The sequence below is a fragment of the Desmodus rotundus genome, chromosome 13 (genome assembly GCF_022682495.2).
Source record: "Desmodus rotundus isolate HL8 chromosome 13, HLdesRot8A.1, whole genome shotgun sequence".
NCBI classification, from domain to species: domain Eukaryota; kingdom Metazoa; phylum Chordata; class Mammalia; order Chiroptera; family Phyllostomidae; genus Desmodus; species Desmodus rotundus.
Window position 1 is genome coordinate 91,570,652 of NC_071399.1, and position 23,394 is coordinate 91,594,045.

The following is a 23,394-nucleotide window of genomic DNA, read 5'->3' on the forward strand; positions in this document are numbered from 1 at the left end:
GAAAAAATCTCAGCTCTAACACACTGAGTGCACTTTTCCTTTGGTTATTATTGCTTTCACTTAGATGTAAGGGCTAGAAATCAAACACTTAGCACAAACTTTGTCTTCTGGCTCTCCAGAAAGAATAAAAGAAGACAATCATGTTGAAATATGTAAAAGCTTTTTTGGTTCATTTTCACACTTAACAATGGCTCCTCTTCTATGTCCATTGCTTATGAAGCCTTTTTGGGGGGGTTGCTAAAATAAATATATAATTTATTTACAAGACTGGCAGTTCGTGGCCAGGAAAAGTGCAGTCCATCACTGTTCTGGGAGAGTTGTATGACACATGCAGCTCCGAGCCAGGCCGGAGAGAGGCGCACGACCCGGCCACCCCTGTGACGTCACGTGGCAGCCCTTGCATCTCTGCGTGCCGGAACCGTAGTATCACTTACACTGTTACCCTTCCCAGACGTCCGGTCAAAACATTGCATTTTCAGGATATTCTTCTAACGACAAATACTAAACTTCATTAGGAAGCGCTCTTAACGACCCTCCAAGGCACCTGGCAATGTTTCCACCCTATCCAGTCGGAGAGAGAATAAGGAGCACAGGGTCAAACGTTCCGATTTCAAGTCAGTGCTAGTAAGTATGTTAGTTTTCAGGAGGTTGCAGAAGCATTATCTCTTGTTCATTTAATTTCCTGTCTGGGAGGAGAAAGAAGTATTAAATACGCACAGTACCCCATGGTGGCCTGTCCATCAAATATTCTCTTTGACACCAAAGAGCAGAACGTTCTGAAATTTTTTTCTGAGATAAAAATGTCACTAAGGCAATATTCTGTCTGAGAATGTAAGATGGCTGGACACAGCAGATTTGCAAATGCAATATTATGTAGTCATGGCACCTTCTAGAGTGTCCTTTTGCAATTTCTGGAAGCTGGCTCTATTTCTGGTTAGAGAGATGAGTTAAGTGATTTGAGCAGCATGATGAAATGTGTGTGCCTCGCCAGGGTGAAACCACAGCACTGAATTAATACCCTGCAGTACAGTCCCAACAGGCTTTGACAGCGATGCTATTTCATGGCTCAATAGATACTTATTGACTAACTACAAACACGACAAAAATGTTTGTCCTTTAACTGGACTGTTTTAGAACTAAACATTCAAGGGTTTGAAAAAAAGCCCAGGAATGTTGTAACACTTTCAAAACACTTTTGTTTTCCTTTTGCAATACCACTCAACTTGCAAAAGGGCAGAATAGAAGTACACTGTTGGATGAACCCCCAGAAAGCTCTAAGGTCTCTAAGCAGATTCTTCTTCCTAAGTTGTTTTGTTCAGCATGAGATATAAAGACACAAAAGAGGAGTCCTTGTGGATTTCACACAGGTGGTCTCCATGTCTAAATGATCAAATTGGTGACTGGAAAACATTGTATCAAATGGTCCTTTCCAGGAGTGGGAGCCAACTAAAGGAGCTGGTGTCTCTCACCAGCAAGAAATGAACATCGACCTTTCTTTACTCTAGTTCCAGGAGAAAATTGTGTGATTGCCCAGGGTTGGCCAACCTACCGCTTAGGCAAAGTTTAAGCTGTACTCCTTACAAACACAAAAATTGAAGGCATTATCTATTTTTCTCTGAGAAATTCCCCCTTCGATCGACTTTATTATGAATGAACCATCGCTGATAAACAGATGCAATACTGGAAAATTCAATAAATAGACCCTTTCTTACAAGCTGGGCTTTGTTTGATTAGACTATTATTCCTGGATTTCATGACCCTGGACAAGTCCACTCCCCAGTATAAAACTCGTACCCCGTTACATATGGGGCCAACGAGTTACAGTCGCCGCAGAAGTATTCCTGCTAAGGCCATTTTTATTTAATTGCCTATATTCTAATTTCTTATATGCATGGGAGGAAACCTAGAGAAGTCTTTTCTTCAAATGTTGTTGAAGAACTTTTACTCTGTAATATAATTTCTAAATTAAAGTGGTATTTTATTAGTGAGACTTTCTATGATTGTTTTCTATTCACCACAGTTGTAGGACCAAATAAATACTAAATCTGTCACAAAAGATTATTCGATAGAGCACTACCATCATTCTGCTTCTGCCTTAAGAATGCTGAATTTAGGGACAGTGTTGCTATTTTTCTAATTCCCCAGAAGTTTACCATGTACATGGGACAGGGTGGGGAACAATGGTTTACTGTTGTTTGTATGATGTAATACAATAATTAATACATAATAATACAAGAGTAGAGTCTGTTTCACGGGCTCACAACTGTAAACGCCCTGTAGATAAAGTTCACACCCACCTATTGTGCTGTATATAAAGGATGCCCTTGGACTTGGTGCCTGGGCCTTCCTCTTCTCTATAGCCTTTTCCTAAGTAACCCCTTTGAGTCTGATAACCCCCAAACTTGTATCTCTGGTTTGGACTTTTCTCCCAAACTTACACAAAGGGAAGTACAACTCTTTGACTTTTGGTTTTGGATGTCTAATACGCATCTGTGCCCTAAATTTGGCCAAAGGAGAACGCCTCATTCCTCAGCTGCCATATGCAAAAAAAAAAAAAAAGTTTCGTTGGCAATTGCAACACGCACACCTGCCCGTGGTCCCCACCTTAGCCATGGCACTGCAAACCAGGAGTCCCTGACGCCTCCCCCTCAGCCCCGGTGACCAAGCCGTCGGCACTGTCGTCTCCACTTCCAGGACAAGTGCCCCACCTGTCCCTTCCTCCCCGTCCCATCACTACCTCCTGAGTCCACGCCATCGGTTGGTTCTCCCTCACCTGGACCACTCCACTAGCAATTTTTTCAGGGCTCACCACTCCTCGGCTTCAAATCCCCTGCTTCTTTACCTGGAGAACCGAATCCAAACTTGTTGCCCTGGCTACGGGCCCGACCTGATCTTACAACCTGGCCCCACGCGTACTCCTCAGGTCTCCTACCACCTGCTCGCACCACCTTGTTCCATTATTCTCCAGATGCACTGGCCTTCTTTTTTCTCTGTTCCTGTAAACTGACAAGTGCACTCCAGCCTCACTTAAGCAGAAACTTTTCGCAGGGACTTAGAATGTGACCTTGTACTCGACACAGACTTCGGCGTGTTATCATATGGTAGCTACCGTGAGTCAGTGGCTCCCCACCCCCACCTCCCATTGAAATGCCTCCAGAACTTAAAAAAGAGGCTGAACCTCAGGCCCCATTGGAACCAAATCAGAGCCTGAGGGATGCAGCCAGCACCTTCGCACGGGCCCCAACGGTTCCATGTGCAGCGAAGGCTGAGAACTCTGCGTGGCGCGCCCTCCTTCTCGGCTCTGACTGCATGTGTACTCGACATGCATTTGTTGTTGCTGCGCACATAAGTCACATCTACATGGACTCCCTTTCAAGAAACGTGAAGGGAAGACAACCCGGACAGAGTGGGATGGCTGTTCTGTAAAGCGATCGTAAAAAAGAAGGGCAGTGCGGCAACAGCATGGAAAGGGTCGGCCAGCGCCCCTGTGCTTTTGCGATCAGGGAACACACTTAGAGTCTGATGAGAAGGGGGCATGCCCTGTTCTGCTCCTGACACCGCTCTGCATGCAAGCCCCCGCCTCCGCTTACATCACCTCACGGGACGTTACTGAGACCCCGCGAATGAGCGAGCCTGCTTGAACGCGAGACGAACCCACTGACATTTGGTGGAACTGGCGTTTCTAACAAAACTCAAACTTTTCAGTGTTTTAAGTTAGTTCAGTGATTTTCAACCCTTGTGCCAAAATAGCTTCTTAAAACATGGAGTGCCTGACTGTTTCGTCAGGGGCGTGGATCTCTTCTCCTTTAGATTGTCAAATAAAAAAAATGACAACAGCCAACGCAACAATAGCTGTCTAGTGTAAAGGAATCAAAATTATACCTACTTTTTTTTTGGTCAGATTGGTAAAAACTATAACATTTTTTGGTGTGCCTCAGAATTTCAGTAATTGGTTTATGTGTGCCCCGAGAATAAAGGAAAAAGGTTGAAAATCGCTGCGCTAGTTGTTCTTGGCAGCAGTCTAACTTCCCGTGTCTCAGAGAAATTATTGAGAATGCGACTATAAAAGAGATCAAAAGACTTGGACATCAATTAGTCCACCAGCTACCTAAATGCTGTTGTACCGAGTACAGAGGAATCAAACATATGGATTACATTTCCATTAAAATAGAGCAGGGTTTTAAAATAAAGGAGCAGAAAGCTTGAGAAAACTCACTTGGATTTTCTCAGACCTTAACATTTGAAAAATAGTTCAGACTGTTTATAAACACCAGACGCTAAAGCGTGTGTTTCTGCCTAGAGAATTTAATGATGCCATAAAAGCTAAGCCTTAGAGAAGCCAGAGGAACCTGTCACTTGCCCCCCTGGAAGATGACAGCATCTCACTCTTGCAGACCTCAGCTTTTGGTATTGAAGGCCACGGGGTTGGGGGGATCTGCCACACAGGGGCCCTGACAAGCTAGAGGTAGGACTGTCCATCCATCCCAGAACTCTGTAAGCCCATGCACTGTCCAGCCCAAAGGATGATGAGTGGACAAGCTGTTTTAGGTGCCAGGGTTATAATACTGGTTTCAGTATTTGTGTTGTTGTGACCTGTGTTCAGTAGTGCTTTTTTCTGGTTGTGTATAACCCCCTCCTTCCTCAGTAGGGTCCCAAAGCACACAAATCCACAGGTTACAATACGTTTAAACAGGTCTTCTCCTGTCCCTGTGTCTTTGACAAGATAGCCTTTCATGAAGAGAACTGAGAGTAAGTCAGAATATAAGGACTTCCCTCCTTGGGGTGCGAAAAAGCAAAAGGAAGAAGCAAATACCTTGAGAACCCTCCAGAAAACAAACACAAGTTTGTTATAAATCACTTTGGACGCTGTTCTATTGACTAAGGATAATAAGAAGACACTTTCAGGGAAATTAAAAAGTCCCAGCACAAAACTTTGATCTGATAGAAGAAGTAAAAAAAAAAAAAAAAAAAAGTCGATAGCCTCCTAGCGTCTCTCTGCAGGGCTGAGCTCTCTGGGCCCATTCACACACTTGGTCATTCTGATAGTGTGAAGCGAGCCATATAAAGAACACTTTCACAAATGAAGAATACTTTCCCCTCAAATTGATGCCAACATTAATAACTTAAGTATTTCAATGTCCCGTGGCCAAAGTTCCATATTTCAGCTACCTTAGCAAGAAAACCCAAGAAAACCCATTTGCATCTAAAAGCTCCTTCATGGAGTTGGCTGGGCTGTGTGGCAAGTGTCCCAGCTTGCTGCGGGCTGCAGAGCAGAGGGTGGCTCGGTCCCAGCTGAGCGACCCGCTGGCATCTGCTGTTAGTGGAGTGGTAAGCAGATATTACTATTCCGATTAAACATCTGAAAACCTCATACTGCCATTTCAAAACACAAGCGCACTGCTCTGGGAGAACTCTTATCCTTACCATTCTGAAGCCACTTCGAACCTCGATTCCCATCTGTTCATGATCTTAACACCTCTACCTATAGGTTATGTCCAGAATCAAAACTTTTTCTCTCCACCGCCCTAACAAAACTGCAGTGCCTACAATTCGTGTGAGTAAGTGGCTTTCCTGGAGAATTTTAGTGGTGGCGCTAAGTCTTCACATTATACTCTCTTCCTTCCAACGTCTCCTCTGGATAAAGATGGGGCTGCAGCCGTCTCTGACCTTGGCTTCTGCAAAAACTCAGCACAGCCTAGGCAGCCCTCCTGGGAAGACCCACTGATGCAGCAAACCTAACAAACTTAGAGAGCAGAAGCGAGGAAGGAGACATTTGCAGTAAGCTTTCTGAAGGTATGATGCGACCAAGTTTCCCAGGCCACAAAAGTTTCTCTCACACCACCCCTCTCGCAGATGCTACAGTCCGGCACGCTGACAGGGAAAGTTGCTACCTGTCATTCACTGGGGTCTGGGATCTATATCCAGGTCTTGCAAAATCAACAGTCAAAACTCCTGGGTCACCACAACTTACGTCTGGGCCCAGATCAAAAATCTGTTTATTTCTTGGGTGCTCACTGAATGGGGCCTCTGTGTTGGAGAGAAAGTGTGGAATGAACTTCTCATGCTGGCTGCATCCAGGGTTGGAACAGTCTGTAGTCCCTACTTCTAATTTGACCAGTGAGGCGGATGAGGACCCAGTGCTCAGAGAGGTACAGGTTCGAGGCCTCTCCCGCCAGGTTCTGCGGCGCTGATGGGGAGTCGGGGCTGCTGGGTGTGAGGGCAGACCGCTCCTGCAGTTCTGCGATATGGAACAGGGGGCGGAGCCCAGGGCAGGTAACACGTCCCTTTTCACCCCTGGCATCTCTTTCCTCTGTCGGCGGTTCACGCCTTCTCCTCTAGAACTCTCTCTTCTATCTCTGTGGTCACTGACCAGCTCTGTTGGAGAGACACCATTCGTGGTCAGCTCAGGCCCCTTCCGACCACATTCGCCCCAGTTCCTGAAACTTCTTCCCCGCAGCCAGCACTGGGGGAGGGCCCTAAGCCCCACACTGCCCAGGCACTCTCCCCACTGTGCGGTGGGCCCACTTTCCTTAGTGGGATGTGGCCACTATGCAGCTCTCACGCTCCCAGCTAGGACTCGGATGAGACTGACCACTCACCGCCCTGGTAGCCCTGCAAGGAGACGATGCTTCCACAGCGTGGGGCCAGAGCTGAGGCCACCAAGCCCAGGCTGGAGGGCTCACCAGGGCCGAGCTGGCGGCCAGACCTAAGCAAGAATTTTCAACGACCCCTTGGCTCCCAACAACCGCTTCTTGTCTTCCTCTGATTCCTGGGCAACAGATTCCAAAAGGGAGGCCCTCTCTTGTAACTTCCGAGTGCGAGAGCCTGATCCACAGCAGGACAGGGGTTGTGGACAGCTGCTGGCACCAACAGCGTCCACCTGTCTTCCCCCAAATCCTCCCCCAAATCCTCCCCCAAATCCTCCCCCAAATGCCCGGTCTCCCAGCGCTGGGGTTGGGCCGCCAGCCCTCTCCTTCCCACACACGCAGCGGGCGTGTTCCGCATGGAAGAGGCCAAGTTGGGTTGGGGGGCGGCCCTCCGGGAGGCCACTGGGTCTGGGTACCGGGTACTCTTTCATTCAATGGGCTGAGGCGGCCGGCGGCCGGGCGGCAGATCCACAGCAGCCCGGATGGAAAGGCCCCCTCCGGCGGCAGGACCGGCCTGCGCACCTCCGCCCAGGCTGCCAGTCCCCGAGCCGCGCTGGCCAGGCTGTCAGCACGCGCGCCAGGCGGAGCTCACCCGCCTCCAGGGGCGCGCGGGGCGCTCGGCCAGAGCCCTGGCTCTGAACCCCGTGCGGGAGCCCGAAGCGGAGGGCTGGGGGGCCGGGGCAGTGACTGGCGCTGAGCCTCCTCCGGACCCGCACCCCGCCACCCCGCCCTGGGCCCCGGAGTCTCGCGGCACCGACCTGCCAGCCGTCTCTCCCGGACGTTTCTCCACAGTAGATCCCAGGCTCTGGCCGTGGAGTCCCGCAGCTGCTCGCTGATGGACCGCCTGAGCTGCGTGGGGAAAGGTTTCCCTTTGCTGGTCATTTTAGATCCGTCTTCATAACTACCCGCGGGGTGGCCGCCGCCGCTCCCGCGTGGCCCGCGGCTCAGACTCCCCGCGACTCCGGTCTCCGGACGCGGAACTCCGGCTGGGGGCCCGGGACCCGCTGCCCGCGCGACATGGGGGCGCTGTCAGCGATGGGCCGAGGCGCTCTGCCACCCAGCGCCCGCGGCCACCCTCTGCGCCCCGTCCACTCCGCCCGCCTTTCCCAGCGCCCCTGCCCTCGCCGCGCTCTCCGCTCCCTGCCTTCCCTGCGGGGCTCTCCAGGAAGGTCTCGCCCCTGGTCCTGCCCCGCGGGCTCCGTCTGTCTCCGTCTGTCTGTCCCTCCCTCCCGCCCCCGCCTAAACTTGACGGCCTGGTCGGACCGCCCGCCCCACTCAGGGAGTTTCCACCCCCCTTCCGATTTCATTCAGAGATCAGGGGCTGTTCCATCCATGCTCCTCCTGCTTCTTGATGGTTTCCATTTATCAGTCTTGGAAACCTCCGCCGTCACAACCGCGCAGAAATGTTAAACCATATCCCGGATAAGGCATCGTGTTCTTCCTAAAGTCGAGTCACTTGGAATCAGCTACTCAAGTTTGGAGGGTTTTAAAAAAAAATTTTCCTTTTCTTTTCTTTTTGGGAGTTTTGTACTGATGCTCTTGTGTTATCGGTTATTTTTTCCCGGTTTCATCAATTAAATACTTACCTGGCTGCAACCTGCAATCGAATCTAGACAGTTTAGAGAGTTAGACTGTAACTCTTGTGTAGTCATTCTGTAGAAGGAAGTATTAAGGTCAAACCGTGGGGAACCCACAAGTAAATTTACATAGTCTGGTAAAGCATTCAAACCCCCATGCAGGTTGAAAAGTTGGTATTATGAGAAAGTCAAATACGATAAGAGAATTTTAAAGTATTTTAGCCAATGCCAGGAAGCAGGCTTATCATTTGAAATTAACTGATCCCTGCAGGGAAGAGAGAGGAAAGGTGCTGGCCCTTTAAGAAGTCACCGAGGAGTGCCTGTCAGTTTCCTGGGCGCCAAAGCCTGGGACTGACATGGGTGCAGCCAGCACCAGCTCGGACCACGGGGTGTCCTGCTGTGCTCCAGGTCTCCCCTGGGAAGTGCTTGAAGAAACTTAGAGAAAGTAACGATGACATTTGATGTGATTAATTTTCATCTTAAGTTTGGTGCCAGGATCTGATGTATTTCAAGAGAATATCTGAATTATTTAAACAGTAAAATTGCTTAAATCTCATTACTTCTTAAATGTCTTTGAACCAGACTTCCAAGTAAGAACCAAAGTTTAGTTAGCTGTTTTCTCATTTTTGTATGTTGTTTGTTTGTTGGCTTTTTAAGTTCCAGGTGCTCCGTGTGAAGTTTGAAAGTTCAAGGAAATTATCCAATCCTTCCTCTATTATATGAATTACTACTGACTTAAGGAGAAAAAAACTAACAGCTAGCTACCTGAAGTTTTCCCTCTACAGTTATATTTTTATCTTACTTCGTTATTTTTAATTTGTTCTTTTAACTATTACAAAATGTTCACTAGGGAAACACATCTCAGAATGAGCTAGAAATCATTGAGCTTTTTGGTGCCCCCTGGTAAACCTTTGAAATCGTCAGTTATGAAGCAATAAGTCATGGATCATAAATGGACTAGAAACTATGGCAGCCGGTTATAAAGTAACCCAGACTGCTTCTTGGAGCCACGCCAAATACGCTTTTTGGTGACATCCTCAGTGCTGTATGCGCTGAGCGGTAACAATCCACTCTGCAAGGAGCAAGATCTCTGTCATTTTGCAGTGACTGCTGCACAGTCCAACAACAAAATGTTTCACAACTGCATTCCCAGGGAAGCTTTAAAAAAAAAAAGCTCTCTAATTGTATCAAACGGAGGCAATCATTGTAACGTTATACACACAGGACTAAAACAGTACAGGAACATTCGAGCTATTTCAGAGCTATTTCACTGATCCATGAGCTCTAAGGATCCTAGACCATTCCTGCTTTCTCTTTTCATACATATTTTATATTCAGGTGTCACAGATCAGGGGTTTGCCTTGCATGAAGGAAATTTGAAGATAATTTAGAATTCTGGCCTTGCCAGTTGGCTTCATTCTGGCTGTGGGGGAGTGCGTGCTTTTGGGCCTGTCCAAGAGAAGCCAGATGAAAGCCTGAAGTGATCTGCGGGGGACAGGTGCCGCGGAGCAGCTTGTGCCCCATCTGGCTACGGGCCCTGCTGGGGAAAACCTCGCAGCTGTGCAGAGGCAGCCGCCACAGGCGCGAGCTGCCACTCAGCGGCAGCCAGGGGCGGGGAGTGGGGCTACTTGGAGTCTTTTGGACAGGTCTTTGGGCAGCGTCCACTCCCATTTGCCACAAGCCCCGTGTCAAAGCCAAAGTTTAGGTAGAGCCCTCTCGGAGTCCCCACCCCGTGGGAGTCTTTACCTTGGGCCCCTGAGGACCCTGCTGACTTAGGAGGAAAGGAATCGGGACTCCTGACTCCTGCTGCCTTCTTCCCTTCCCTCCGATCATCACCATCGCGGTGGAAGAGGTGTCTCTCTTCTCACCCAGGAGCCAATCCTTGACCCGGGTCAGCTCACTGGTCCTTCTCACGCCCCCCAGGACTTTGCTACGTGAGTCACTTCGGCTCTCTCCTACAGCCTCAGCCCCTCCCTCTGGTATGCTCAACCCTCCAGTCTCACCCTTCTTCACAGGGAGCCAAAACCGAGGCAAAGACAACCAGGGCAAAGCACGCTGCCTCTACCGCACCCCTGTCAACAGTGACTCCCGGCTCGCCGACCCCAGCACGGAAACGCGTCCTGCCAAGGCCCCCCCATAGCTGTCCGGTTGCTAAATCTGATGGGCATCCCAGCTGTTTTCCTCTCTGGGCGTGTGGGTGATGAGATGCGGCCGACCGTCCCCTTCCTTCTGACCCTGCCTGGCCTCCCGCCCCATCCTCCCCGGGTCTCAAGTGTTTGCCTTCTGAGCTCCTGACCGCTCCTCACATGGTGGCATTCCCCGGGGTTCACGTGTCAATTCTCCCTGCCCCCCAACTTTTTCCTCATGCTTCAGCGGCTCTGGGTGATGACACTCCTTCCCGTGAGCTCAGGCCTCACCTCGCAAGGCGCAACTTGGCACAGAAGCACTTGTGCTGTTGGTAAGAGTGAGGCCCGAGGCAGAGTCCCGTTCGATGGGACACGCTCCTGCCCCTCAGCACTGCCTACTCATGGGGTTGTACTGTGGACTCGGTGAAACAAGCCACTTGGCACAAAGAAAGGATTCGATCGATGCTGCCGTCAACGATATTATTATCACGTTACTGTCCCACCCGAATCTTCCCGGAGCCCCTCCAAGGGGCCTTTTCCGACTCCCAGTCAAGCCCATGACGCCGCCTCATAGAATCCAGCTTAATTTTTTAAAATCATTTTTGATTTTCAGTTACAGTCAGCACACAGTATTGTACTAGTCTCAGGAGTGCACCCCAGTGATCAGACATGATAGAACCGACTGAGTGATCACCCTGATGAATCAGTACCCGTCTGACACCATAGTTATTAGGCACCACACACAGTCTATTCCCTCCACGGTACCTACATCCCATGACTGTTCTGTAACAACCAGTTGTACTTGCTCATTAAAAACTCGTGGAACAAGTGAACGATTGTGCTGCTTCCTAACGATAACAGAGGCTCCTGAAATTTTCTCTCTAAGCCTGCTCTTCCTTTTCTATTCCTGTGCGAGGCCAATGATGCTATCTAGTGCCAACAGAGAAATCTAGAAGCCATTCTCAACTCCAGAGTTCCTCCTGTTGTTTCAGCCTTTCTCTGTTTCTCCATCCCAGTAATAATTGTTTCGGTGTGGGTTTTCTTTCCTCCCTCAATTTCAGCATCACGAGATTTATACACAAAGCTATTGCTCTCACTCGCCTCTGTGTCCTTATTCATTCCCTCTGCTTGAACATCTGATTTTTTTCCTCCACTCCGCCCTCAAGATTCAAGTCAGATGTCACCTCCTCCTGAAAGCCTTGCCCGAATCCCAGTGGCTGGGTGGTTCCGCGGGGCCCGTGTCTCTGAGCAGCGAGGGGCAGTCTCGGCAGGACGCTTACCACAGAGTGCAGCGGGTGACTGCCTGCCCCCCGCAGCCTCCCCGCTGGCCCCAGGTGTCGACAGCTGGGCTGGGACTTCGATTTCTGAACCCCCGGTGCCTTTCTCAGTGACAGAGCATAAAGGACAATTTACTGACTAAGTGAAAATTCCACTACAGTTCTGGGTAGCTGGTTATTCCTAGAGTCTGCTCCTTAGTATGCATGTAAATTCTAAGTAGGCTTGTGGTGTCATTGCCATTCTTTCTTCTTACATGAAGTTTAACTATAGGAGTGATACGTATGTATGATTATAGTTTTTAAACACATACAGTTATAAATAGAAACATTACAATCACCTGTAATATTACCAGAAAGGAGCTGAGAACATTTTAAAATGTTCCGTTTCATTTTTTTCTTTGCATATTTATAAAAATTGGAATACATGTTAGACCAAATTTTGGATTTTTTTTCTACTGAGCATTCGATTGTGAGCATTTTTCCAATTTGTTAAGTTATCTTTTCCCCTGCTTGGGGAGCCTAGTTGGTTAGAGTGTTGTCCTGCTACACCAAGGTTGCGAGTTCAATCCCCGGTCAGGGCACATACAAGAAGCAACCACTGAACGCATCAGTAAGTGAAACCACAAATCAGTGTTTCTCTCTCTAAAGTCAATAAATAAAAAAGTTAGTTTTTAAAATATAGTTTTTAATAAATGTATAAAATTCTGTTGGATAGGCATACCATAAATTACTTTGAAACTTGCATAATTTTGGACACTTCATTTCAAATTTCTGAAATTACAAATTATACTGTGATGAACATTCGGCAAGCGGGAAAAAAAGAATTTTTTTCCTCCTCTTACCGCCACCTAATTGAGACCCATCACTGCCGCACCCACAGCCACAGCAAGCAATGACTAGAACTGACCACCCGCCCACCCCCACCTACAGATGCTAAAGACTCCGTGATTCCATTAACTTCGCATGAGTTTTACTCACCCTTTACCCCAAGAACAGAGTGGTGCAGTCTCCTGCCTACTTGCTGAGCCTTCCATTTTCTCTGCTTAAGAAAAGAATCCTGTTCCTATCTGTGCCAGACCCAGCCCTTTGCCGGGAGCCTCTGGTTAACTCATCCGTGTTGTTTTCGGCTTCACCATAGGGAGCCGCCTTGCTTGCCATGACCCCATTTCCTTGTGCTGCGCGGCAGAGGGTGAAGAGTTCACCGGGCCGTGCAGTCTCCAGGGGCCCTAGACGTGACCTAGCAGCCACCCCTCCTGGGCTCCCTCAGGAGGCTGCATTTCAGGGTGTTGCTGTCGGAGGCCCTGAACTAACATCTCACATTGTTTACTTCTGCATAACAACTGCTGGAGAACACCCTGGAGCACCCAGCCCCTCCTGCTGGGTCCTTGGGTCGCAGTCGCCAGCCCGTGCCTGTGACAGCGGGTGATTCGGAGTGTCCGTCGAGCTGTGCTCCGAATCTGCCGACCTTCTCTAGCTAACGGTTGGGACGGCTGTTTCGGTTTGGCACTGTTGTTTAAAACATTTTTGAGCTCCACGCCTCTGGACTGTGATTAGTACTCTCCTGATGTGGGCTGGAAAACGCCCGGACTTCGGGCTTAGGGCTGTATCATAGTATCAGTGATACTGTGATGCCTTCTTCTATTTCTCATGCGTGCTTTGGGGACCACTGTCGGCACGCAGGAGCCCCCGGGTCTGCCTGCCGGGAATGTCATCGCACTCACAGGGTACTGGACTGAGGACGTTTCTCGTGGTTGGAAATGTCTTCACACCCCCTTGCAGACACCAGCTGGCTCCCCTCGGCCTGCCTGTTCCGGAAAAGCTGAGCCGATCTACCTTGCGGTGCCGCCTGCTTTGTTACGTCGGGGCGTGCAGATCAGCCAGTGACGACTCGTGCATTCTGCCATGACTGCCCGTCCTTACGGGAGAGTTTAGGACTCGGCACATTCAGGGGACATGCAAACAGGCACTGTGTGCGAAGGGCTCTTTGGTGCAGTAGCTGAGCTCGTGAAGGCCGACGGCCACCTCCTGTGAAGAGCAGATGTCTGCCCGCCTCACCTGTCCCACCTGCGAACCTCAGTTTTGCTTTGATCGGGGTCAGAGGACAAATGTGCTTTTCCGCTCCTGGTAAGCAAGCCAACGGTCAGGGAAGTTCATTAGCAGCTCCTCCTGCTGCTGCTCGGAGTCCCGGAGCCCAGCCTTGGCTTCTGTGCTTGTCCCTACCAAACTCATTGCTGTTTCTCCCAGGCTTCAGCGACTTCTTGCAAACCTGAGAGTGTTTCTCGTCAACAGAAACAGTACAAAAGTAGCTGATTTTTGCTGAAGTTTTAAGTGTTTTCCTGTTTGTGCTTTAGGAAAACACAAAGAGACTTACTGTGTGTAAGAGTGTCTGGCGCGATGGAAATCGCTTTTCCCGTTCAATGGGCGTTTCCCCTCTGTCTCCCCACCTTAGGTGGGCATTTCTTCCTTCCCCGTGAGAGGACAGTCTGCTTTCTCTGTGACTTCCACTGTGCCCCATTGGCCCATTACTACTAATATACTTTTGGTATAATTTATATTCTAGTAAAATAGTTTGCAGGTATCTTTTAAGATAACCCCCCCTGATATTAAGCTTAAAAAAATGACACATCCAAATCTGTCTTTGGAGTCCTGGAGATCACTTTAGATGTAGCTAATTTTACTGAAGTCTCTGTTCTAATCATGTGACCGAGACCTGTGTTTTATCTACCTATACATTCCTTGTGCCCGGAACTGTATTTAGCACATGGTCACCTCAAAAAAAGAAAAAAAGCTGTTAAATTTGATTTTCTTACCTTCATGGTCTCAGCCTAACCACCACCTATGTATACCTGCCTCTCCTCCCCCCAACTCCGTCTGCAAGCCTCAGCAAATCTGTCTGGAACACGTGCCCCTGTGATGCGTGGTGCTTGCTTAGTTTTGTTTGCTGCCCGTGGGCCCTTCATTGGATTGTAAATGCCAGGAGGGTGGGCAGGTGTGTTAGGGATGGACGATTCTCAGCAGCCCCAGCTCTTGGGGAGCGCACCTGATGAAGCAATAAGCACATGCTTGCCTCCCTGCAGGCGCTAAACTTTGCAGGGTGTTGCCCCGGACCTGGAGAGCTCAGGGCCTTAAGCTCACAGCTGCCTCCGCCTCCGCTTCACCCTCCCTCCCGTGGCGGACCCTGGGCCAAGCCACCACCTACACAGCTGCGCTTCCCAAACCTTTAAACTCCAACCTTGTGGCCTTGGCCTGTCTCTCGATCTTCGCTTTTGCTTCTCCTCGACTTCATCAGGCCCTCTCCTCGGCCTCACACCTTTCCAGGCCTCGGGCTGAGTGCCACTGGCCGGCCTCCTCTCTCAGGACGCGCACACAGCTATTGCAATTCCATGTTATTCCGTGCTTGTCCCGCAAAACCCCTGGCTCTGCTACCACTCTAGGCCACCACGCACGCTGGGGAAACCCCAGAACTCCACGGACACGCGATGCCGATGGGGGACAGCTGCCAGCCAAAGTCCTCCCACGTCTGAACTGGGTCTGGTGCCTGTTCTCCACAGTGGCTGACTCCCAGCTTTGCCCCTCTCCTTAAGGTCCACGCACACTGACAAAAACCTTTTGTGGCAAAATACACATAAAATAATATTTGTCACTTAAACTATTCGTAAGTATGTAACTCATTGGCATTAAACACATTCACAGTGTCTGTTGTATGAGCATCCCGACCATGTCTAACGCTTCTTCATCCCCCAAAACACTGTAGACGTGAATAGTAACCCCCCTTCCTCCTGCTCCTGGTCCCTGGTTCCTTCCCTTCAACTTTCTGCTCCTCTGAGCTCTCCTGGTTCCTAGGCACCTCCGGGAAACCACACACACTTTTCCCTCTCGCCCTCACGTGAATGGGTGCCTGGTGCTCTGCAGGGAAGGCAGACTCCACCGCTCCACCCGCTCTCTGCCCCAGCGTCTTGCCTTGCTCCCCTGGCCTGGGACAGGCAGCTCTGCCTCTGGGACGCCCTCAAGGGGTCGCAGTGCATTTTCAATGTCCATCTCCCCAGAGTGGAGAGCACAGCCCCCAGGACCCGGGAAGGGCTCCACGTGTACTTCTGAATGAATAAGAATCGAAAATCGGGGCTATGAACCGGGCCAGGGAAGCTGGGCGTGCTGTGGGGTATGACTCAAGTGCTGGAAGATTCAGCACTAATCCACCCACGAGGCAGAGACTGTAAGTGCACGAAACCCGTAGATACCGAGTCACAAGGGACGGGATACGCGAGAATGACAGGAGATTTAACAATAGTAAAGTCCGGGCGAGTGTTATTAACTGTTTTAGGATATTAAAAACATTACTTAGTTTTTCCCCCTCCCAAATCTGCAATTTGCACTTGAGAAATTAATAAAAATAAATTATGGGTGAGTGTTATGAACTATTTTAGAATACTAAAAACATTACTTAGGGTTTTTTCCCCTCCCAAATCTGCATTTTGCGCTTGAGAAAACTAGTCTGGTCATAAATTAACTCCCTCTCTCCACCCAAACCGGGGCTGGAGTCTAAAGGTTTTCCCATTAAAATATGAAAGCAGAGTCTTTGGTATCTTAAACATACAACAAAAGTAAGTTAGGCGATCTTCAGTAGGTGAGAGTGTGCTGCTAGAACTCACTCTGGAGAGAAGCACCTGCCAGAGGCCAAAGCCCTCGAGTAAGGAGCAGCCAGTCGCCTCCCAGGCAGGGAGGTGACTGCAAAACGAATTGCCTGAGGCTCGCTGAGCCTCCAGCAGGAGGGGCCCAGCTCGCTGGGGAGTGAGACAGGCCGAGTGGAAGGGACAGAGGGTCCTAGGCGGGAGTGGGGGGTGGGGGGGTGGACCAAAGCCCACACGGATTCTGACAGATCCAGAGAGTGGCCGGAATGGGGAAGAGCAGGTGCTGGGAGGGCAGTGTTCAGAGCCTTCGGCCGGGCCAAGGGCGCGGAGCAACGTCGGACGGCAGTCTGGTGCCTGCACACCAGCCATCCACAGCAAGAGGCTCCCCACTGCACTTCTCTGTTACAGGTTCAGCTGTGCTGTCAGAACTGGAGGCACGAACCCTGCGGTGGAAGTTAAGGCTTGAGATGCACCCCCCCCCCTTGACCCAAGAGGGTGGCGGCCCGAAGTAACCCATGAGATCTGCTAGCAAGTGACATGTCACGTATTTCACCAAAGCATCTTTGCGGGTGAGTCACGCGAGGACGGGATGCGAGGGGCAATCCCTCAGCGTTCAATACCTGAATAACTACGTCATGCCCTCTGGACCCGCACGGAGGGGCCCTCAATTCACGGCAGCGCAGGCGTCCCACCGGGAAACGTTTCGCTCCGTCTTCTCTCTACTCACTGTACTTTCCTTAGCGTGATTATAAACATAATAATTTTCACTTCAGACCTCAATTATCCCTACTCACAAATCCTTTCTGTTTTATTTCTATGTTCTCTTTATTGGCTTTATTTTATCATTTCCGCCTTCGTGTTTTCAAATAACATCTTCATTATGATATCATTAGGATGCCATAAATTTCACCCATTAATGTTTTTTATCTTAAGCAAGCGTTTTCTGAATACTATTAGGTGGAGACCTCTGTCATATAGCTATATGGCTCCCCCATGTACAGTATTATAGATGAGAATAGCTTGAATTTACTTTGTAACCAAGTGTGAATAATACTATTAGGTGGAGACCTCTATCATATAGCTATATGGCTCCCCCATGTACAGTATTATAGATGAGAATAGCTTGAATTTACTTTGTAACCAAGTGTGAATACTATTAGGTGGAGACCTCTGTCATATAGCTATATGGCTCCCCCCATGTACAGTATTATAGATAAGAATAGCTTGAATTTACTTTGTAACCAAATGTGCATTTAATTTATATGTGCATATCGCTTGGCTAGAATTGTTAAAAATGCTTGCAAATAATATTCCTAAGCTCATTTTTCAGTAAAAGACGGGACAGAGAGCAGGCCTCTGCCGCAGACGCTGGAAGTGTTACATAAATATTTCTGGGGCCGATAATAAGCATGTTTGTCCTCAGATGCACGGGGTTTCCCTGTAATTAATCTGGTCAGAATGGATTCCTTAGAACAGATTATCTTCGAAAGTTGTATTTCATTCTTCCAAGACAAGATTTCTTAGATAGACCCATTTTAATGTTTGTTCTCCTAACTCTAGTCCTCTTATTATTTCTAGTCAGACCACAAAAACCTAACCAGGCACCGGGTTTTGATTTTAGATTTCCGTTTTCTCACTTAAACTTCCTAAGCACCTGCCTAACCACCTAAACCAGCTTTGCTTCCTTGGCCAACCTTCATTTCTGCCACATGACGCTGAGTTTTTTTCTTAGCTCACCTAGCTTTTAGACACCTGCGATTCAACAACAAGGGTGGCATTGTCTGGCTGTTGTACTTAGCAATGAGCTGATTCACCTGTCAAGATAAACTTCGCCGTACATCCTATTGCGTCTCTGGGTGAATGCCTCACACACAGCATATTCTCACAGTTCTGTGCCTTCCATAAGCATCAGGCACCGATTTCACGTGATGGGCCAGATATCATATCACCCTGCAGTGAAAGGAGCTTGTTGCTGTGGGTGCAAAGGTGAACTATTAGGAAAGCTAAGTGTTTGGATTCAAACTAAAGGTTCATCTTCTCTGAAGGACTCTTAGAGGTCAGGACAGGAGGTGCCCATGTCCTGTGAAAGAACACTGTGCAAGCACCTGGCAGTCCAAGTTTGCTTTAAAAATACATTGAAACGACTGTGTAGCTGAATGATTAACGACAGTGCGAGCCTCACGAACACTCATCACCCTTCTGCCACCGCGCAGACGGCACATCAGGAACAAGGGCACGCAGGGTTCTCGTCAGCCCAGAGATGCACTCTATCTAGGACAAATGACTTAATTTTTGCCATTTTTCTTTTATAAAATGTATGTTAGACATAGAAAAAGAATGTTTCTGACTGTTTCTGGATCTTCTCTTAATTTATTTCTAATAAATCAAATATATGGGTAACAACTTCAAGCTGTGTTTGAAAACCTGGAGACAGTTCTCTGCCTGAAACAGTTAATCAATGCCACGTGCAAGCTGGCTTCCATTAAATGCAGCCTAAGTAAGACAACTGGGTTGTGGTCACTGCAATTGAGGGGAAAACATTACAGCTCTCGCCTCCCAAAGGCGAGAGGCTCTCAAAAGAAAAGGAAGGACTAAAAAAAGTTTGAACAGTAAAAACAACCATAAAACTTGCTTCCAATACTAAAGACCGTTCCTTGCGGTTGAATATGCATTTGCTTAAAGCTTGAGCTGTATCATTAAATTTACTTTAATTTGCTCTATTTTTGCTTTCCTCTCAGTGGGAAATGTATCCCAACATCAATGGCAGGCAGGCACGTGTCTAAAATGCCTTTACCTTGTTGTGTAATGGAAACCAAGTCGAGATGATTTGGGGGGAATCTCAGCAGTAACTCACAATATTTTCTCCTGCCTATATCACATGTTTTAGTAGAATGTGGTAAGTATTTCAGATTGAACTGCATTTAAGAAGCTTTGTTGTTTTATGTGCTTTAAGAATTCTGTTCTCTCTCACACTGTGGGTAGTCCCTGACGAGTACATACCAACCTAAATATGTCAGATATATGACCACTTGGAAAAAGTGGCCGAAGTGCCCAGTGGCCGTGAGAACTCTCCTCCCCTGTCTGATAACAGGGTTTGCGGTTTCCTTCCCCTTCCTCCTCCCGGCCCTGCTGTTCAGGGCTGCCTGTGTCCCCAGTCTCTCCCTCCACTTCAAACACTTCTTATCTCGGGGGTCTGCCCTAGGATCAGTCTCTGTCCCCACTTCCTCAAGGCACCCCTGCACCAACCCCTCTCCCCGTGTGTCCCCAGCTGAGTAACGTCTAAGCGGCCCCCTCCCCTGTCCTGGCCCGGCTCCAGTAACACAGAAAAGTGCTTTCAGTGAATTTGTATTTCTGCATTTGTAGACATTTCCGTATTCGTCTACAAATGTAGACGAGCATTGTGCCCGCCCGTTTGTACCTGAATATTTGCATTGGCATCATTCACTCACGCAACCAGTGTTGAGTGCGTGCTGTGTACCACTACCACACGCTGTCTGGGCACACGGTAGAATGCACTGTGTGCCGGTCTGTGTTACCCGGTGACCTTCCGAAAGTAAAGAGGAATAACGAAGGTTTGGAGGGAACAATTTCAACCGTTTCCTCCTTACTCTTCTTAGCAGGAAAACAACATCAACAAAACCTTTCAAAACCTCACGCTTAGTAAACCCCGATTTGACCTTGCCTCTGTCCTGGGCTCGGTGTTGGTGCTGGAGAGAGTAAAATGAAGGGCAGAAGCCCTCATACCAGTGAGGCTCTCAAACAAGGCTGGGGACTGGGAGGCTCTGCGAGTGTGATGAGCGCCTGCCCTGGACAGCAGTTAAGTGGAGGCTGCGAATGGGAAGGCCGCCAATCGACCCCCACGCCCAGAGGGGCGTTAGGGGAAAACAGCCCGTCTGGGATGTTTTCCTGGGGCTCAGACAGGCAGGACTTCCCAGCCCCCTGCCCCAGAAGGCCTTCAGGGAAACCCTCCCAATATGCTCTGTTAGAGACCCCATCACCATCGGCCCCTACGCATCACCCCACAGACTTCCTCCTGGGGCATCTGCCCAAGACCATGTGAACCACCAGGTGCGGGGGGGGACAGGTGTCCTCCAGATTCGAGGAGTGAGTAAGGCTTCTAGGTTTAGCAATAAAAATGCAGGGTGCCCGGTCCACTTTGAATTTCAGATAAACAACAAATACAATTTTACTAGAGGGACGAGGATACCCCACTCGGTATTCGCGTTCGTCTTTTCCGTACGACATTTGGCAAGTCCAGAAGTGGGCTCCAGTCTTCGTGTCTGTTTACCCGCCCACACACCGGTTCAGCACCGCTGCCCCCTCTTCAGCTTCCCCGCCTCTCCAGCGCCGAGACATGCGGCGTGCGCTGCTGTTGTTTCGGTTTTGTGGTGGGACACGGATTAAACTCTACCTACCCTACCTACTTCTTAAACCTCACGGCCAAATTAAGTTTGATCTTTTGCAGGGGAAAATGCGTATTTGTCCTGCTGAGATTTTCTCCCTCTAAATACCTTGAAAAGTGGCCATGTTTATTGCATTTCAGTGTATCTGATGTTAGTTACCCAAAGATATATATGTAATGCCCACTGCTAAAAGGCTTGTGTGAAAGTCAAGAAACTTTTCTAATGGACACTGATCTGTCCCGAGCGAAGTTAAGGGTCTGGAAACAGGTACGGGAGCTCGAGACAAACATACCAACCTGAGACCATCTTTACTGGGGACATACTTTTCATCTAATCAACTGCCACTTGTTTTAGGCTTGTAAACAAAGAGGTATCTGAATGTTCACTTTCTCTTAAAGAATGTGAGTCTGTTCATATGCATAGACACGCATTACATATTCTATGTGAAGCTTATTTTGAAGGCAGTAGAAGAAAAATTTCCTTTGCTTTGGGAGTTGCTTATCATTCATGAAACAAAGAATCCCAAGGCTGGGCACACAGCCATCCCTCAGTAAATATTTGTTAAATAATTGAAGAAATATCTATTGATTCATAATCTTTAAATTTCCCCAGAGACTTCTGATTTTATATTCAAAAGACAAATTACCATGATAACTTGGATTGCTAGAAACGCCTACAAGCTTCAGGGTAAAGTGCGTAAGTGTCATGTTCATGGTCTTCATCCAAGATCACGACCTCCGTCTTTGGCAGTCTGGCTCTGCCACTCACTGGAACAAGGTCTAGGTTCTCCGTGTCTCTGCATTTTCACCGGTAAATGGGGACGATAACATCCTCCACCTCACGGGACTGTTGTGGAGATCAAATAAGGTCGCACTCACTATAAAGCATCTAGAACAAGGCCTGGCACGTGTAAATGTCAATCACTGCGAGCCCTTTTCTGTTCATTGATTGTAAGTGACAATGTTTACCACTTTGGCCCTCCTAGAAAAGGAAGTCACCTGTGGTATGTGCGGCCCCCTTTGCTGATTTACGTCTCATTCGTAGCCGGGTTTGGGGCGTAGGGAACAATGGGTGGGTCGCACAGCGTTATTCGTTTCCGGAAGACGGCAAGAAACTAATATTCGGCAAAAGTCTGCTAATACCACTTCAGCTGAATTTCAATTTCACCACACCTTTCCGGTTCTCCTCTGGGTCTGGGTAGCAAGGAACAGCGTGTTTCACACCACAGTTAGTTTTAGAAGGGCAACAACAAATTCGTACACAGCAAAAACCTGCTGGTGGCTTTTTTTTAAATCATGAACTAGGGTTTATTTTAGTGTTTAGTTGTAATTTAACGAATTTCCTGGGGTTTTCTGGTGGCATTCATAGGCAGAACACAGTTATTATTTTTTCTGAATGTTGCTCTGCTTTGCTTTGGTCTATTTTCTTTAACTGCAATGATGACAAATTCAAAGACATAGTAGTTTCATCTAAAAATCTGTCTCAATTTAGGATCCATTCACCCCATCTCTGAATAAAGAGGCATGAAACGTGCTAAAGCAGCGCTTGATTTGGCTCTTCCTCAGCACAGGAAAGGGTGTCTCTCTGCCAGCTCCGTCCTTCTTCCGTGACGGTGCTTCTGCCCTCTGAGCAAAGGCAGACTTTGTAAAGCGGAGTCTTGTCAGGCTTCCTGCTCCCCAGCCTCTGCAAGCGCACTGCAGAGGAGGTCGGCTGTCTTTCTCTTTCCGCAGCTGCTGTGATGGACTATCTGGTGAGCACTCTGTCCTCTCTGCAAATCTGTTGGGAAAGTGCCCCCTCGAGTCCGGGTGCGCAGGCACCAACCATTACGTGTTTCAGAGTGATGGCATGAGGGATTTGCCTCTAGTCATAATTTTCTTACCCTGTCAGAAATATCTGCTGTTCTAGCAGGCTTCCTTCCTTAGGAAGGTTAGGGTGAGGAAAACGTCAGTATTTAATAAAGGAACAACTGTTGTTTCCATCGTTACACATGGTGTGCTCCCTCAACGTAAAGAGCAAGAACTGAACTGAAAGCTTATGGGAAGGAGGAACGAAGACAGACGCAGGGGTGGTGAGCGGCGTGGAGCGAGGATGGGCCCAGTTCCCGAGTCAGCCCCTGGCGCTGTGGTCCATGAGCGGTGCTGTCAGTCCCTTCGACTCTCCGCCTTCACTTGTCGCCTCGTTTGTAAATTCGGGGAAACACAGCAGACACCCTCCGGGGCTTCTTTTCTAAAACCGTGTGATTTCAGGTACAAGTTGGATACCCAGCACAGGAGCGCCTTCACTTTAAGCTTTTTATACACAGCCATACTGCTTTTAATCCAGAACTGAGACTGGGAAAAGGTAGCAACAGAGTTGATTTCTGTTGAAATCCCAACTGTTGGCCTCGAGAAGGAATACACCACTCTAAAAGGCCTCCTTTTGGTTCACTGGGCCCAAGTTTACAGTCAGCATCCAGCAGCCACTGTGCACAGGGGTTGGCTCACACCGGCTGCATTTCAGGAGAAGAAGCGAATGCCGAGCCTCCTGCACTGCGGCCCTGTCCTCGGAGCCGATTAGAAGGGAATTCCTGGAATCACACTTTGACCAATGGGCTGAATCCCCTGCGCACAATCAGATGTATCCTCATTTGCGGCTTTACTGACCAATCCAGCAGCTCTATTACAACCTATCAGAATGTGTGGCTCTGGCCCTTCAGCACAGTGCTGTTTGGACCAATAAAACTGCAAATTTGCATTC

The 23,394-nt window shown here is 48.7% G+C and overlaps 1 protein-coding gene across 2 annotated transcripts in view; it reads right to left on the reverse strand.

The window, feature by feature from the left end:
* Positions 1-23,394, reverse strand: part of STARD13 (StAR related lipid transfer domain containing 13) — a 359,221-nt gene that overhangs the window by 174,117 nt on the left and 161,710 nt on the right. Inside the window, exon 1 of one of the 2 annotated variants that reach the window (XM_053916850.1) lies at positions 7,406-7,852. The exons of the other annotated variant lie outside the window; for it this stretch is intronic. Coding sequence (XP_053772825.1) covers positions 7,406-7,529 — 124 coding nt within the window. The 5' untranslated portion in view covers positions 7,530-7,852. Of the gene's footprint in view, positions 1-7,405; positions 7,853-23,394 lie in introns of those variants that run through there. 2 annotated transcript variants of the gene reach the window in all.